Source organism: Ochotona princeps, chromosome 13 (assembly GCF_030435755.1).
Source record: "Ochotona princeps isolate mOchPri1 chromosome 13, mOchPri1.hap1, whole genome shotgun sequence".
In the NCBI taxonomy this organism is placed as follows: domain Eukaryota; kingdom Metazoa; phylum Chordata; class Mammalia; order Lagomorpha; family Ochotonidae; genus Ochotona; species Ochotona princeps.
In genome coordinates, this window is record NC_080844.1 from 17,616,994 (window position 1) to 17,634,793 (window position 17,800).

The 17,800-nt window shown below is 42.8% G+C and overlaps 1 protein-coding gene across 2 annotated transcripts in view; it reads right to left on the reverse strand.

The window, feature by feature from the left end:
* Positions 1–17,395, reverse strand: part of PAPSS2 (3'-phosphoadenosine 5'-phosphosulfate synthase 2) — a 72,000-nt gene extending 54,605 nt beyond the window's left edge. For both annotated transcript variants that reach the window (XM_058671955.1, XM_058671954.1), the window contains exon 1: positions 17,024–17,395. In XM_058671955.1, the coding sequence (XP_058527938.1) occupies positions 17,024–17,050 (27 nt within the window). In that variant the 5' untranslated portion in view covers positions 17,051–17,395. The remainder of the gene's footprint in view (positions 1–17,023) is intronic.
* Between the last annotated feature and the right edge of the window lie 405 nt (positions 17,396–17,800).

Here is a 17,800-nt window from a genome sequence, read left to right on the forward strand (position 1 = left end):
TTTATGTGTCTGATATAAATAGGAAATATTTCTGCCTATGAAATATTGACACATTTTTCTCAGAAATGTGAGACCACAGCTAACTCACAGATCAAAGGCAGGGTCCTCTGCGTGGAGTCCTTAACATTCCCATCTAAAGAATGGGACAAAGAGACCTTGTTAGGTTAATCCCATTCCAACTTGAAAGGAACAACAATGAGGTCTGAAGATCTGACAGTCTCAAGAATTACAAACTACCCACTGAAGCCATTCACCCAATTGTGACTAGAGAATAAGGCAAATTCCCAGAGATGAAGAGTCCCCACAGCCACGAGCAGCTGATTAAGAAAGGATGGTCTCCAGTTTTTTCCAGCATCCGCTCAGTTCAGTTGCTAATGATAAAAACAGGGTCAGGACAGAAAATTTGGAAATGTTCCAGCTGGAATATTTTTCTTTTTTTTTTTAAGATTTATTTTATTTTTATTTGAAAAGCATATTTACAGAAAGAAAGAGAGGGGAAAAAAGACCTTCCATCTGCTGGTTCACTCTCCAGATGACTGCAACAGCTGGAGCTGAGCTCATCTGAAACCAGAAGCCAAGAGTTTCTTCTGGGCCTCTCATATGGGTGCAGTGTTCCAAGGACTTGAGCCATCCTCTGCTGTCCTCCCAGGCCATTAAGCAAGGAGCTGGATGTGAAGTAGAGTAGCCACAACATGAAGCAGTGCCCATAGGCTGGAACTGCAGATAAAGACAGCCTACTATGCCATGGTGCCAGCTCCTGGAGTATTTAAGTTTGAATGTTCAATGAGGAATATAGTTTCCACATAAATGTACATTTCCTGGTACATGACCTCACATTTTAGAAAAAACTCTAGATAGGGTTGATGCCATTCTGAAATAGAGAAAATGTCTTTTACTTTTTTTTTTTTTTTTGAAAATACCTTTTTTTTAAAAAAAAGATTTATTTATTTTTGTTGCAAAGTCAGATAAACAGAGAGGAGGAAAGACAGAGAGGAAGATCTTCCATCCGATGATTCACTCCCCAAGTGAGCCGCAACGGGCCGGTATTATGCCGACCTGAAGCCTGGAGCTGGGAGATCTTCCAAGTCTCCCACGGGGTGCAGGGTCCCAAGGCTTTGGGCCATCCTCTCCTGCTTTCCCAGGCCACAAGCAGGGAGCTGGAAGGGAAGCGGGGCCGCCAGGACTAGAACCGGTGCCCATATGGGATCATTGCGTGTTCAAGGTGAGAACTTTAGCCGCTAAGTCACTGAGCCGGGCCCAAAATGTCTTTTACTATATAGCTGTTGGCCATGGTGCTTTGAAGGGAGGAAGTTGGATCAGACTATGATTCTCAAACCTGGCTGAATCAAGAGACCTCAAAAGCAACTTGTCCAGAATTTTCCAGCGCCCCAACACAGACCAGCTCAATGAGATTCTCTGGAAGTGAGATCCAGGAATCAATACTTTGTGAAATTCAGCAAGTTGAGAAACACTGGATGACATAATTTCTAAGATCCCACCCAAATCTCAGTAAAGTAAGAGAAGCATACAGAACACCGGCATCATGAATGGAACATGAGAAAGCATAAGACCCAAGCAGGGGCAAATGAATTCTAACCAGTGATTGGCAGCACTTAAAATGTTAGCAGAAAACTGTATTTAAGCAATGAACCTTGGCTTCTCCATTCATGAGTAATAAATAAGCCTGACTTAGTAAAAACAACAAACATGTTCAAGGCACAAACGACATGATACGTGGTAACATTTGTACTTTTCATCTAACACTACACTTATGAGATAGATACACAGCAAGTTTCAAGAATGCCAAATACTTTGATCTTTTTAAGCCAAACTACAATTCAAATAGTGTGAAGTAGTAGGTTTTTAACTTCTCAACAAAAAATATAAATAGTATACCATGGTAACAGCCAAGATAATTAATTTTTAAAGATTTTTTTGTTTGTTTCTGTTTGAAATACAGAATTACAGAAAGAAGGTAAGACAGAGGGAGATTTCCAGCCCACTGGTTCATTCCAAAATGGCCAAAACGGATGGTGCTGGGTCTGTTTGAGGTCAGGAGCCTGGAACTTCTTCCAGGTCTCCCACATGGATGCCAAGGACTTGGGCCACTCTCTGCTGTTCTACCAGGCCATTTCAGGGAATTGAAAGTGAAGCAGCGGGACTCAAACTGGCACCCTGCAGGATACTAGCATCACAGTCAGAGAATTAACCTGTTACACCTTAGCACCAGCCTCACCAAGATGAGTAAGTTATGAGAACACAAACACTCCCTGCTTTATGGAAGAAAGAGGTAATACTAAATTGTAATAGCCAATGTCCTGAGGCTGTGATTGAGAAGATACTAAAGTCAATTGCTTGAGATAAGTCATTTGAATGAGGCCTAATAAAGGACAACTAGGACCAGAAAGAAGAAAAAGAAAACTCTTCCTCATACAATCTGATGTCATGAATTTTAGCCAATAGGGCATTAGTTCTTAAGTTGCAGATCCTAGACATTGGCCTTGGAAGAGGGGACAACAAATTCCCTGAAACTGCGTAGCTTGTTTGTTGTGTGTATGTGCGCACACACGAGTATGGCCTTCCACAGAGATTTCCTATCTACTTTGGAGTCAAGAACACCTTTGGTAGCCAGCCTATGGACTCCCTTCCAGGACAAAGTCATGTTTCTAAATGTGTAGAACACAAAGGTTTGAAAGGAAACAGTAATCTAAATGGTTTTTTTAAAAAATTATAGCCCAGTAATAAATATGCTCATTTATCATGCATTAAATCAAAAGATCTAACTATGTAGATAAACAGCTATAATAACAATCTTAACTTTGTAGTAATAAAAAGCATAAAATCTTATGCAATATCTGTAACAACATACAGTAATGTGATGAAACGAACTGGATTTCTATTGGTGACACAGTCATAAAGTCTGCTAAGTTTGCTACGTCAGCTGCCTCTGGTCATAATATGAAGTGTTAATTTCTGTTATGGGTTTCACAATCCTCCTGAATTCTCTGATCTAAATCTTTGCCCATCTTGAAAATGGTTATTCCTAAACCTCCAGAAATGGTGGAATATCGGGCCCTAAGTCCTCTGCGAGCAACTAATGTGCTGGCCCTGCATGCCCTGGTCAGCTGAAAAAGGTAATAGAGAGCTCTAAGACGTTCTGAGACAACAATTCAATTAACCTTCCATGTTCTACATAGTCCCTTTAAGATGCGCAGTAATGTACGAGGCATATAAAGCACAGGAATAGCTCATGAGGCAGAAGCAGCCAAGAGGGGCAGGCCTTTGGGGCAGCAGTTAAGATGAGACAGCTACAATGCCATATTAGTGGTGTCTGTGCTGGAATTTCAGTTCCATTTCTGTTTTCAACTTCCTGTTGATGTATATGCTTGGAGATGACAGGTAATGGCTCAGCACTTGGATCCATGACCCACAAGGGAGGCTCTTATCTGAACTGGTTCAGTTTTGGCTGTGGTGGGCATTTGAGGAGTGAACCAGTGAACGAATGATCTTTGTCTCTGTCTCTCTGCCTTGTAAATAAATCTTAAAAAATGATTTTAAGATTAAAAAGAAGTGGGAGAGAGAAAGAAAAAGCAAAATTGAAATGGCCCAAGTCTGAAGCTAGTGTCAAAAAAAAAAAAAAGTGAGACACAAGTTCACATCTAAGCTTTCTGGCAAGCACCTTGAAAAGGGAAATCTACAATCACAGAGTTCAGCTGCCAAAGGAATATAACTGTCTTTCTCCACAAAATGCTGAGAAAAACACAACCCTTCTGTCTGAAGATCACACAGAAATTCAGAAACTTCCCCAGGGGATCTTCCTCAAGAGCATACTTTATAATAAGAACCCCACAGATCTTTCTAGCCAGGCTGCTATAATTAATGAACAATAACCTCAACAATAGACACAATAATGAATTCTACAGAACTTTTGAGAAACACAGTGCTTTCATAAAAAACCAAAACAATGGCAATATGCCAAACATAACTCAGGGGCTTTCAGGAAGGACAGCGAGGTACTGGCTCTCTGAATGCAAACACACCGAGTGCCCAGCTGACAGGCCACAGGTCTCAGTCCCTGAGCTGGACAGTGCCTCCACACCAATTGCAGGAGGAGACAGACTTTGCTTAAAGGATCAGATGATATACATTATCATCCTTTAAGGTTTCATACTCCCGGTTCCAAATATCCATCCTTGCTCAGAAGGCACCAATAAACTTTATTTATAGGCAGTGAAATTTGAATTTCATATGCTTTTCACATATAATGTAATATAATTCTTCCCTTAAATTCTTCATGTTCCTCCCTGTCCAAATCTTTTACAAATGTAAAACCCATTGTTAAATTATACCAGGAGACTGATGTGGCACTCAGGGAGTAATCTGCTAACCCCCAATCTGCAAGAATCAGTTTTCCTCCCAGATATCTTCTTGGTTCTGCTACCCTCTTTTTCTTAAGTGTCTGAATATATCTGCTCTCTAGGTAGTATCTGCAACGATGCACAAAGCCAAAATACACAACTGACATGGCTCCATGATTTTTGTATTCCATGTAAACAAGAAGATAACCCAGGATAAATCAGCAGCAAAGAAATGGTTACATTTCTAGCATCTTCATTAAAATTAACATATATGCACACAAAGCATAGACAAATTTGAATGCATAACTCACTCTTTTTCAGTGATCATGGTTTTTACAAACATGTATAAAAAGAAGTATGGTTAGTTAGGTAGCTTAATTCATGCATTTCTATCACTTAATAGCACTGGATCTCCAAATCAAAATGAGGCCAAATCATGTTTCACAACACACAGTTAACTTGGTGTAATTCCAGTTAAAACTCCCCTCCATTCCTAATGTCATTCAGATATCACTGAGTTTCTGTCTGTTCTCAGAGACAAAATGTTAGACTATGCCACTGGACTTAGCAAATTTGAGGTGTCACTGTTACAATCTGGCCCACAAGAAACTCACATAGGATTTACCGCATCTCTTTAGTGTTCTTAGATATTTGTAATACTTATAACTACCCATTATGAAGAGCTTCTGAAATAATTAGCAACTACAAATAATTATCTAATTAATTATGTTAGTGTCCTCATATCTGATTTGTAAGACATAAACTACCCATTATTAAGAGCTGTTAAAATAATTAATAACTGTATGAATAAGTTTTGACAAGCATGATGAAAGAAAGGGATTACGCAAGCCCAGGGGAACCTGCTATATGCACAGGGGAGGTGGCCATCACCCTCCTGGAAATAAAACACACATCAGTGCAAGGTTCTTGCGATGTAAAACTTCACTCAGAAAATGCTCAAAGTCATTCAATCACAGTGCTTAACAGAGGTCTTCCTCTACTTCCTAATACTCTCCCTGCTGATGTCCTGCTGTGGACTGTGCGTTGCTGTCTCTCCATACTTTCTTTTAATATTCTTTTGCAATTGGTTCTGCTAATGGGGTTGTGCAGACAATACAGTCTCCTTGATTCATGAAATACTACAATTCCGTTCTGAGTGAAACCTCTAGTATATTGAGAGGAGAGGCCCATCGCTGTGGGGCTTGACAACCTGTAACTCATGAATGCTCAACTGTGCCTCACTCCCATAATGAACAAGGCAGGGTCTAGGGTTACATGTAAGTCACCACAATTATTCCTAAGGACACTTCCTCTTGAGTGCATGTATTCACCCACGAGAACACTGAAGCCTTGTATTAGGAAAGAGAAACATCAGATTTGGTTCCAAACAACACTGTTGCTAAAACTGGCCACAGAGCTACGTCCAAACTAACATTTATTGCCTTTTAATGGCAGTAAGTAGCTAAAATTCACATTTTTTTTTTTTAAAGATTTTATTATTATTGGAAAGCTGGATATACAGAGAGGAGGAGAGACAGAGAGGAAGATCTTCCATCCGATGATTCACTCCCCAAGTGAGCCGCAATGGGCTGGTGTGCGCCAATCTGAAGCCAGGAACCAGGAACCTCTTCCAGGTCTCCCACGCGGGTGCAGGGTCCCAAAGCTTTGGGCCATCCTCAACTGCTTTCCCAGGCCACAAGCAGGGAGCTGGATGGGAAGCGGAGCTGCCGGGGTTAGAACCGGCACCCATATGGGATCCCGGGGCGTTCAAGGCGAGGACTCTAGCCGCTAGGCCACGCTGCCGGGCCTGAATTCACATATTCTTAACAGTATAAAACATTCCCAAAGCTCCTTCAAAAAATCACTTTCAAGCCGCCCCACCATCTTTTCAGTTTCCTCACTGCACTACTTTGCCTCCAATAAGACAACATTGAAATTTATGCTTAAGAGTCAAAATATTCTTCATTCTCACAGTCATGGTGTCACTATATCCACTACATTAACCAGGAAACCAAACAGAGTGACTACAAAGATGGCATTCATGATCCAGCTCCTAAGGCAATCTATTTAATCTCAACAAACTTCAGAGTTCTCAGCTATGACACAGGGATACGAACACCAACTCTATCATGGGCTATTGTGAGGATGAGTCAGGCTACTGCATAAAGAGTCCTTAGACAACAATGTGTTTTCATTCTTCACTAAGGAAACCTGTCTGGATACACAAGGTACCATTGTGAAGCCCAAGGGAGTTTACTACGTCAACAAGACTTAAGACGGTAGTGTGACGTGCTTTACCAGCTCTTTTAATCACAGCCTCAACTCCAAGAAGAAAACAAAGGGGTCCAGGTATTTTTGATGACTCAGGGTTTTCCATTCACTAAATTCTACTATCAATATAGGTTAGCCTCTGCTTTTGACAGGGTTTGTATAGCACTGTGATGACACAGTTTCTGTGACTGCACTTCCATGCAGTAACCACTATTATTTTAATCTAAGTAATGTAACTCACTCATCTCCTGTAAAAGACTCCACTTTGGGCCTGGCACGGTAGCCTAGTGACTAAAGTCTTTTGCACATACTGGGATCCCATATGGGTACCAGTTCTAATCCCAGCAGCCCTGCTTCCCATCCAGCACCCTGCTTGTGGCCTGGGAAAGCAGTTGAGGATGCCTCAAGGCTTTGGGACCCTGCACCTGTGTGGGAGACCTGGAAGATGATCCAGGTTCCTGACTTTGGATTGGCTCAGCTCCAGCTATGGCGGCCACTTAGGGTGTGGATCAGCGGATGGAAGATCTTCCTCTCTGCATATCTGACTTTCCAATAAGAATAAATAAAATATTAAAAAAAAATTAAAAGATTCCACTTTGCTCTTCTGCGATGTACCTGCCAACACTGCCCTCCTCAACACAAACATGGACGTTATTCTCTTACACAGTGATCTCCTGGGAGCCCTTCACAGTGCTTGGCATTGAGACACTGGCCCAGGACTGCTGAGAAATTTGGACTTTCCTGACCCAGGATAAGAGACTAAAACAACTCTCCAAATCTTTCTTCAAAAACCTCACAAAAGATGTCTTTTATAATCTCACAATTTCTAGGCACTTCTCATCAACCCCAAGGAAATGCAAGTACTATGTCAATGCCAACATCCTGAAGCCTTGAACTCCATCTGGGACAAATTTGAACAATGTGAAAGATTCATTGGTGGCCTGCTTTCCTTTTATCACCTACAAATCATAGTTACAAGTTGGCTCAAGCATTAATAGCTTTAGTGGAAAAAAATCATTCTGTTCACTTTTGTTGAATATTGACATAGTGGTAAAGGCGAACAATAAAAACTGCTATTATACCTGCTGAGTTTGAAAACAAAGAAAATTTCTAATTGCTCATTTTATGTTATCATAAGGAAAGAAATGTGTGTGATAACATGAATTTGCCAATACCTCCATTTATTTTATCTCTACATAGAATTCATTATTATTATCTTGAGAAATTAGCAGGCGATTGCTGCCAAAATACTTTACAAATGAAGCAGTAAGACATTATTAGTTACCTAGTACGGCTGTTTGCAACTTGGCATTAAGTTTCATTCTCTTATGAAATAAACAACTTCTTTAAACACAGAGAAGCCTTTCCTTTGGGTAGCTCTCTAAAGACTCATTTCAGTTAAATGAGATCCCTTCTGACTATTTGCTCACAAGCTTTTTGATGAGATGGTTAGGACTAAATGAGTTAGTACCCAGGACAGCTCTCTTCTGGTACCAGCTGCATCACTGCTCAATAGATGCTGACAAAAAACAGATACGAGGAAAGCAGGAATTTTATTTTTAAAAAGTTCTAAATTAACCCAAAACTTCATATGCATATTCCACAGTTGAAATTTTAATATCTAGTTTAATTTTATCTCTTCTTAGTCATTTGGCTCATTCAACACAGGACTAAATGTAAATGTAATTTTTCTTCTTTTTTTTAAGTAAGCACTCAAAACATTGTCCTATTAATGATTCAATAGTACAAGAGCTGTAATTACGCACTGAATTCAGGGAAGGACTCTCTCTAGGACTCAACAATACAGGTCGATGGACTCACAGGACCATATCATTACTGCAGTCAAGCTTACTGGTACTTCAGGAGTTTAAAAAACAACAGAAATGGATGGATTTAGAGATAAAATTGAACGGAAGTTTCCACATATAACTGAATTTGGTCTAACTTGAATTCTGCATTGTCTGCTATTTATCACTGACATCCCATTTTTGATAAAAATAAATTAAACTGTTGGAAAAAGTGTGGGGAAGCGTGAATGTTGGGGGAGTGGATTGAATTTTCTAAAGATAAAGCCTGCCAGTCAAAAGTACTGCAAAAGCATGAAGTCACATCTTTCTGATATTGTCTTTCGGTCTGAATTTTCTGTTTCTAGAACATCTAAAATCTTTAAGAAAATGTTTCTTGGTAAGCCGTTGGACTTGACTGGACAATAAGATGCTGGACTCTATGTTTGGTATACGCTTGCAATGGGGGAATCTCAACTGAACTTGAGCTGTGGTTATGCAACAAGGTGGAGGAATCCACCATGGTGGGAGGGTTTGGGGAGGGGTGGGGAGAACCCAAGTATCTATGTAATTGTGTCACATAATACAATGTAATTACTGAAGTTAAATAATAAATATATAAAAAAAAAAAAAGAAAAGAAAATGTTTCTTGGTTAAAAAAAAAAAACCAGAGGAAGAAGAAACAAAGGTGTAGGAAACAGACAGGGTCCTCTCAAAGGACAAGTGACAGAGAAGAGCAGGTGTGTGGTGAGGTGACCAGGGTCCTAGCTTTCATAGCACATCAGTCAGGGGGCCAGTAAGGCTTCTCTTCCATGTCATTTATCAGTGCAAATGCTCAACGACAGCGGGTTCTTCGTTTTTCTTCTAGAAATAAAATTCTGGAACTATTTGAAAAATACCCATTCACACACACTTTTCAAATAGGAACAGCCTGAACAAAAAGTCAACAATTTTAAAGCTTAGTAGAAAGCTTAATAAGCAAAAAGAAAGATTTTGAAGTGTAAGAAAAGTCATTTGGGGATTTTATTGCTTCTGGCTTGAGGCCACTTGGAGACTTACTAGGCAGAAAATTAATAGGATATAAAAGTTATGGGTGGGTGTTTCAATTAGAAGAAGTAAATGTTGTATTTAGAAAAGACTTAAAGACAGTAGGAAATAAAATATGTAAAGAATAGAAGGCTTTAGTAGCTATAGTTAATTGTAACAAGCATAGTTCCTGGTTTGGTCACTCAGCAAAGATTTGTTTAGTGAATAAAGCAAACACATATGTAAGTAAGAGTATTGCCAAGAGTTAAAGACAGAAAGGATTTTAAGAAACCTCTGGAAAATTAAAGTAAGGTCTAAGGATGTAGAGGACCAAAAAGTTAATCTAGGTTTCCAACATTAGCAAAGTCATGAAACAAATAAAAAAATAAAAAATCCATCATGGATGTCTAGAGTTGCCAATTTTGCTTCAAACTGGGAAGGCACAAATCATCCATAAATAGTACTTGGAGAAGGGTGTAGAAGAATGTGGCTTAAAGGTATAAATGTCAGATTTTTTATAGGTGTCTTAAACTGTAAAGTCTTCAAATGATTTAAAAGCACACACCTGGCATACACTTTTTTAAAATAGTAATTATAGTATTATTAGACTGATATAGATGTCTGATGGATAAAAATCACTATTTTTTATAACAAAACAAACATATAAAGCAAATGTTAACTGGATAGTTACAGAGAAATGAGCATTCTTAGTGATGTAGCAATTGATACATGTACATAATTAGTTGAGAAAATTTTGTAAAAGACCACAGTTTAGTATTTGGTAAAAGAGAGACTGAGTTTGTCATGCTTATGTTACAATCATGCTGCCAGTATCAGTTACAGCAAAATCAACTTCGGGAGTCAATTTGACATGCAGAAAGAACCACTGATAAGATTTTAAAGGAAGTCAAATCACCAACAGATGGAAGTCATTTGACATACCATATGTCATGAGGAGGAAGTTGTATTTCAAGTTTTAATACAGTGATTCTTGTAAAGAGACAAGTGTTTTCTCATCCTGTGAATACCAATTCATGTTAAATTGAAAAATCAACTGGTGATTAAAAAGGCAAAAAAAAAAAAAAAAAAAAAAAGACAAGAGATTCATTACGAATTCAATGCTTCCAGATTCATTACAAATCCAATTAACCCTTCTGGATAGTTCTGATTCATGTTTACTAGAAAAGAAGCAAAAGGAGCCCAGTCACCAGTTTGAGTGTGAACAACACTGTGGTGTCTTAGTCCTCATGCTGGGCTTAGGGGAGGAGAGGTAGGCCAGATTTAGGGTCCCTGAGAAGAGGGTGCACTGGGTCTGCTTCTGATCTGAGTGGACGAGGTACAGGTGGCTGCAGCAGTCCCAGAGCTCCCCAAAATCTCAGCATGGTCACATCAAAGCAGAAGCCCAGTTCCCAGGAACAAGCAAGCGTCAAGAGCTTTAACCCACCTGGCCAAGTTTCTCCTGGAGCCCCAGCAACACAATAACCTGTGGCTACCCATGCTGAAACTGAGGGCCCTTTCAGGCAGGAATGTACTTGAACTGAATCCACATTAGGGATCAGCCAAGGAAAGGCACATTTCTAAAGGCACTGTCACAGGCCGAGGGCAGCAGGATGAGAGGGTAGTGGTTAGCAGTCCCCAGACTAGGTTGTAAGGAAACGGAAGTTGAATTAAGTATTTTCTAACTAGTTACCTGACTTATGTTCATTTATTCTTAAAAAATTCTCCCTGTTGCCACAGTTATGGTGAGGTTCAAGTACGGTATGAAATACTACTTGGGAATTGCCAAGATGTCTGCTTCCAGCATTAACAGTTTAGGTTGCTCAGGCAGATCTTCCACTGAAAATAACTAAAACTGTTGATTATTATATTAAATAATCCCATTTTCAAAGAGCAAATACCTGATGAAGTGTGAAGAAACTCTCAGGCCAAACTCTGGGGGGATACAAGTACCCAGATTGAAACACACAGGCAAGCACTTTTCTCTCTCCAGGGACATATTCGAAGCAGATTTGACAGCGTCAGTGGGGAAGGTGGAACAGAAACCAAAGCCCAGAATGCACACAAATGGGGAGAATGAACAGACCCTCCTCACAAATAAGGGTGAACTTGAATAAACACAGCTCCCACTCCAAGACCCTACAGCCACAAGCCCACCACCTCCCACAAGGCAGCTGCCTTGGCATAGACAGCATATAGAAGGAGGAGCTAGGTCCATGGATGTTTTACTCACAAAGCCCGCCCTTGTGTGCAAAATTACAACCCAAGTTCATATCACCTGGGTGGTCTAAAAGAGTAGTGAATGTAAGGTAAAGTGGTCTGGGACAAGAAGTGGCCTGGCACCTGGCAGAAACAAAAGTAAATCCCCTGGTGGGTGGGGGTGGAGGTGGGGTGGGAGGCCATTCATCTTAAGCCTTAAAGAATCCCTGCAAGTAACTTTGAGCAGTAGTGACAAATACCTGGCTGACAATAACCACACTCACAGGAACAGACAGGAGAGGAGAGGGAGGGAGCTAAGCTAAGAACCGGAGAGCAGATGCACCCTCTAATGAATTCGGGAGCCATTCATTTGTTCAATAAATATTTATTAAGCACCTACTCTTCGTCAGGTTTCATGCCAGGGATGGGCAGATGTGCTGTTCCCACTGTCACATGAATGGATGATTCAAGAGCTGAAAGGTTGCTTGAGCTCCCATTATGCCTGTTTACTTAGTTTCTGAGTTTGCCTAGGACTTCCAGACACAAAGGCTAATGGACACCCATTACTATTCAGTGACAAATTTGGAAATAAGCAGTGATCTCTTAAGACTAAGATTGACATCATGGAGTCCTCGCACAGATTCTCATTCCCTATTGATCCCATGGTGAAGCTGAGCCCAGTTATGCCATGAGTAAACCACAGAGTCACGTGTGCTAAGAAAGTGATGTAAGAGAGAAGCCTAAGTTAATTACATTTACCTTTAACTGTAGCCCACGTGATCTAACAAATGGTGATTTAGGAATAACAGCATGAATTAGGGCACATTGATTTGAAGGCAAATAAGGAAACAGTTGATGGAAACAGGAAAGGTGGAGAGAAGTTAATTAAACATTTACTTACATGTAGATTGCCTTTCTTAACCAAAGCTGTTGGCAAAAATGTGCTCACATGGTAGTTGGATTACTTTGGTGTGTCTATACTAACCATTATCCGGTGTCCTTAACACGGCTTTTCAAATTAAAGATTCAAATAGTCACGCCTGAACGCTTAAATCTGTTTTCTTAAATAACCTACCAGTAGCTATTTTTTCAATCTGCACAATGTCATGACACGTGCTTTCTTTTTTGGTACGCCACATCACAACCATGTAGCAGAATACTAATAGAAGATAAGGTAACCATGGGGGTTACATCCTGGTGGACAGACCTGAACTGAAACTGTGCCCTGTCCCTGCCATTTCTCCTCTCTAGTGTTTGGGGCTGTTGCCGAGCGGAGTTGAAATTGCATGATTCTGAGTGCTTGGTTTCCAGGGTGTATTTCTGCCTGTTCCTTCCAAAGGCTGCTCATCCAAAGAAATCCACATCTTGAGTTAGGAGATGCATCCTATAGCTTTAAGAAGTAGCTACTTTCAGGAAAATAAATGTAGTAGGGGACAGATCTTTACACTGAAGTACACAATCCTTTACCTCTAGGTTTCACTACTCCTTCATTGCTTTTTAACCAGTGGCATACTTGACCCTTTAGAAAATAACTGAATTCCTCAAGCAGTTTTTTTTTAAAGACCGAGTTTGAAATATCTAGTATTGCTATAGACCTTGAAAAACGCAATCCAAGAATCTCCATGGGAAGAAGGGCTCTGATCTTTGTCTTCCCTTCTGTACAATCTTCTCCCAGCAATTGGTCTCTTTTGTCTGTGTGTCCAGAGCAGCTGTCTTTTTAAAAAAAAAAAAAGATTTATTTTATTTTTATCGGAAATTCAGATCTACAGAGAGGAGAGACAGAGGAAGATCTTCCATCCATTGATTCACTCCCCAAGGGGCCGCAATGGCCAGAACTGAGTTCATCCGAAGCCAAGAGCCCAGAGCCTCTTCTGGGTCTCCCATGCAGGTGTAGGATCCCAAGGCTTTGGGCCATCCTCGACTGCTTTCCCAGGCCACAAGCAGGGAGCTGGATGGGAAGTGGGGCTTCTGGGATCAGAACTGGTGCCCATATTGGACCCTGGTGAGTGCAAGGCGAGGACTTTAGCCACTAGGCCTTTATGCTGGGCCCTGTCTTTTTTTTTTTTTTTTTTTTTAAGTTTCCGATGGCTAGCACGAACAGGATATGCTACCTTCCTTTTAAAAAAGAACATTTTTTTCTCAAGCTTAAGACAAAAATCATCCTGGACATTTTCATTTATATCAAGACTGCAATCTTCCTGGTGTGGGCTGAACTGAAAGCCAATATTCATCCAGAGGATTCTAGCAAAAAAAGTGTGGGAAAGAGGACCCCAGTATGCCATCTGGCCTACAGCGGAGGCTCAACAAACATCTGAAGTTGCTGCTGTGTGCACCATTTCCTGATTGTGTTGCAAATAATATAATAAATCCTAAAAATCCCTGAGAAGGCTAGCTTAGCCTCATTCCTAAGCTAGCTTCCTGCTTCTCAAATAATTGATTAGTTCAGAGGTCACACAGGTGAATAGATTTTGGTCTGATTTGCCAGGTTTCAAAACACATTTTGAGTTAACACTTAAGGCTTAAGAGCTATCTTCTATATTAATAAGCCACATTAACACGGTGCTCTAATAAGCACCGTGAAGACCTCTCCGGGAATTCATGTTGGTGACTGGATTGTAACTGATTGGCCAAACCAAAAATTCAGAAGTCCCGTTTCAGTTCACTGTTTCCCGGTTTTAATTTAATCTTACATAGAACACACATTCGACCAAAAGAAGAAGGTGCAAATTGTGTGTTTACAGACACCAAACTCCACCCCTAATACTTCTTCAGAATGTGCAGGGCCTCATGATGCATGTATGAAGCCCTGGCCCATAAACTTCACAGGCTCTTGCTGACAGAAGCCAGGAAGACAGACCATTCCTCCTTTTCCCACTAATATTTAACAACTGCTCTCCCTGCCCCAGCCCTCCCATTAGAACTCTCCAGGAATTCTTTTTTTTTTTTTTTAAATTTATTTTTGCTGTATGATAGCAGTTCCATAGGTATCATGAATTCTTAATGTGAATAAAATTCCACTCATTTAAAAAGTTTGCCACTGGGACCACTGCAGAAGCGTAGCAAGTCACCACCTGTGATGGCTTTCACGCCACATGGGCACCAGTTCAAGTCCTAGATGCTTCATTTCTAGTCCCTGCTTGCAGCCAGGGAAAGCAGCAGAAAATGGCCCAGGCCCATAGGCCTCTGCATCTAAGTGGCAGACTCTGAAGAAGTTTCTGCCTCCCAGCTTTGGTTTGGCCCAGCTCTGGCCATTGCAGCCCTTTAGGGAGTGAACCAGCAGATGGAAGATCTTTCTCTCTGTCTCTCTGTAATTCTGACTTTAAAGTAAAATAAAATTTGAAAAAAAAAATCTTAAAAAAACAAAAGCTTGCCATTTAGACAATACCAGTTAGGACCTCACAGAAACTAATTAAATGAAATGGGGAAAAAAAATGCAAGTTATTTTCACTTAATATTTTCAAAAGTTGAGAGGCCGTTTTAAATTCAACCCCAGCTTGGGCACTGTGCCCAGCAGTTCAAGCTGCTGCTAGGGATGTCTGAGTGCCAGCTGGGAGTCCTTGCTTCTCTGGTCGAGCTCCTGGGTGATGTCTGTAAAACAGGAGAAGATGGCCCAAGTACTTGCCTCCCAGGCACCCACATGGTAGAACCAGGTGCAATTTCTGGCTCTTGGATGTAAGGGGTCATTTGGGGGAGTGAGACAGCAGATGGAAGACCTTTCGTTCTGTTATTCTGCTTTCCAATAAAACAAAAAATTTTTGAAGTCTTTAAGAACACCAATAAAATAAAAGCACCCTCTGTGGCAGGTGCCTGGTGCAGCAGTTAAGTGCCACCTGGAACATCTGCCCCATATCGGAATCCCCGGTTTGCATCCACTTCCTGCTAAAGCACACCGTGGGAGGCAACAGGTGATTGTTCAGTTCTTGGGATCCTGACAGCCACAGGGGGGCTTTGACGGAGTCCTGGGCTCCTGGCTTTGGCCTGGCCAACTCAGGCTGCTGCAGCCTTTGTCTAACTCTGCCTTTCAAATACACAAGAACATTTTTAAAAATAAAAATAAAATCATCCCCAAGGAGGTAGCTTAACTTCAACTACTATTCCTTCCCAAATTGATGCTACCTTCCTTCTGGTCCAGCCCCCTCACCTCCAGCTGGTTCTCACTGAGCAGAGATTACCACCCTTCTCAATTCCTGCTCACTGGACATCTGCAGCCCTCACATGGGCTCACCGCTCTCCTGCCCCCTGCTTGTCTCTCTTACCTCTCCCCCAGTCCACCACAAATACTGGACTCCTCAGGAGTAAGTACTGTATAAGAATGGCAGTAAACATGAACTGTGTGCAGGCCCAATTCTAACTTTGTGAGGGAGGTCCCCCATTTAGCAGCTACAACAGTCAGCTGATGCTTGCAGTGTTGGGGTGAAGAGTGGGAATCTCAGGGGAAAGGGTGCCTGAACCTAGGTTTTTGGGGCAACTCAGATGCTCACATCTTGTCTATAAGGCTCCTTCCAATGCGAGGAGTTTGTGATCACTGCTGTCAACTCTCACCACCACTACCACCAGCATTACAGGAGTCAGACTGACAAGCAGAATGCTGCCATTTTTAAAGATTACAACATTTAAAGGCGCCTGTGCTCCCGGCTAAATGTGAAAGGAACTTTTCCCTCTGAGGCACCCTCCTATTTCACACTAAAAGGAGCCAACTCACCCCATGCTGAGGAAACCACGCCCCCTCAAAACAGTTCCCCTCATCTTACTCATCAGGTCAAAGGACCACCTCGCCCCTCCCCGTCTTGAACTCGGGGTACTACCCCGTACTAAACAGGAGCAGAATCAAGCCAGAGGGTTAAATTCTGCCAATGTAGAAACGCAGTTTCCTCCAGTGACCCTTCTGGTTTATTTATTTATTTATTTATTTTGCACTCAAGTGTCATGAGGATCTATGGCATGGGGGTTCCACGGACAGAACCCTAGTGGCAGTCGCTGTCGTGTGCCCAGCGATCAGACCTGGCAGAACCGGAGTCGGTTCAGCCTACTACCCACTCGGCTCGCGCAGGCATCTACTGAAGAAAATGCGCGTCTGGGGGCAAAAGATTTCCCACTTCTGGTTCTAGCTCCCGCTCCGCAAGCCCGGGAGGTCTCTTTGCCACCCCAACTGGCGTGGATTCTCCGAGGCGGAGTGGGGCTGCCCCGGGAATCGCGCACCCAGTGGCGCCTTCCAGCTTCCCCCCTGGCACGCTCCCTCCTCTTCCTCCGGGGCTCCTCTTCCCGGCACCCGCGCCTCCTCCCGGGGAGGCTGGAACTCGAGGTCCCCCAAGGAAGGGGAGAGGTGGGGGAGCGGTGGGGGAGCGGCGCGGAGGGAATGGAGAGGAAGGCAGGCGGCTCGGAGCCTACCGTCTTCTGCTTCTTGACCCCCGACATGCTGGCTGGCGGCTGCGGAGCTCGGGTGCCGGAGCGGCGACGCAAAGGGCGCACGGATGGCGGTGGCGGCTCCCGGACTCCCGGGAAGGAGGTATAAAAGGGCTCCCGCAGACACGTCGCACTTCCCTTGACCAGCCCCCTTCTTCCACTCCTCCTCCCGCCGCTCCTCTCCGCCCCGTCGGCTCCGCCAGCAGCGCCCAGCCCCGGGGACCCGGCCGCCGCCTGGGCGGGGTCCCCCGGCCCGGCCCTCTCCTCGCGGGCGCGCGCCCCTCCGACTGCGTCCCGGAGCTGGACCCTGCCATCGGAGCCACAGCCGGGCGCCGCCGCGTGTCCTAGCCACCCGAGAAGGTTGGGGCGTCCTCCACGTCTCACCTCATCCCCGGGGCTTCAAGGAACCCTGCCGGCCTCTGGGCAACAAGACATGTTTTTGGCTAAAAGTAAAGGTGGTTGAAGTCGCTGGGTGGTTGGCACCATTTTGAGGGCACCGACGCGCAGCTCTTCACGTGCAGTAACAACTCCCGCCTCCCTATCCCTCCTTAATGCATTGATGCAGACTTAGGTCAGCTAGGTTTTGCCTTAAGCCTCGCTTGTCTGCCTTCCTGCCTCAGGCCACAAATCCTGCTTTCTCCCCACTTTACAAACAAGACAGCTGAGGATCTAGCACCCTGCCAAGATTACATTCAAACTCCACAGGGCAGGCCGTCTACACCACCATCCACAGGCTGTTCGCCATGCACCAGGCATCATGCT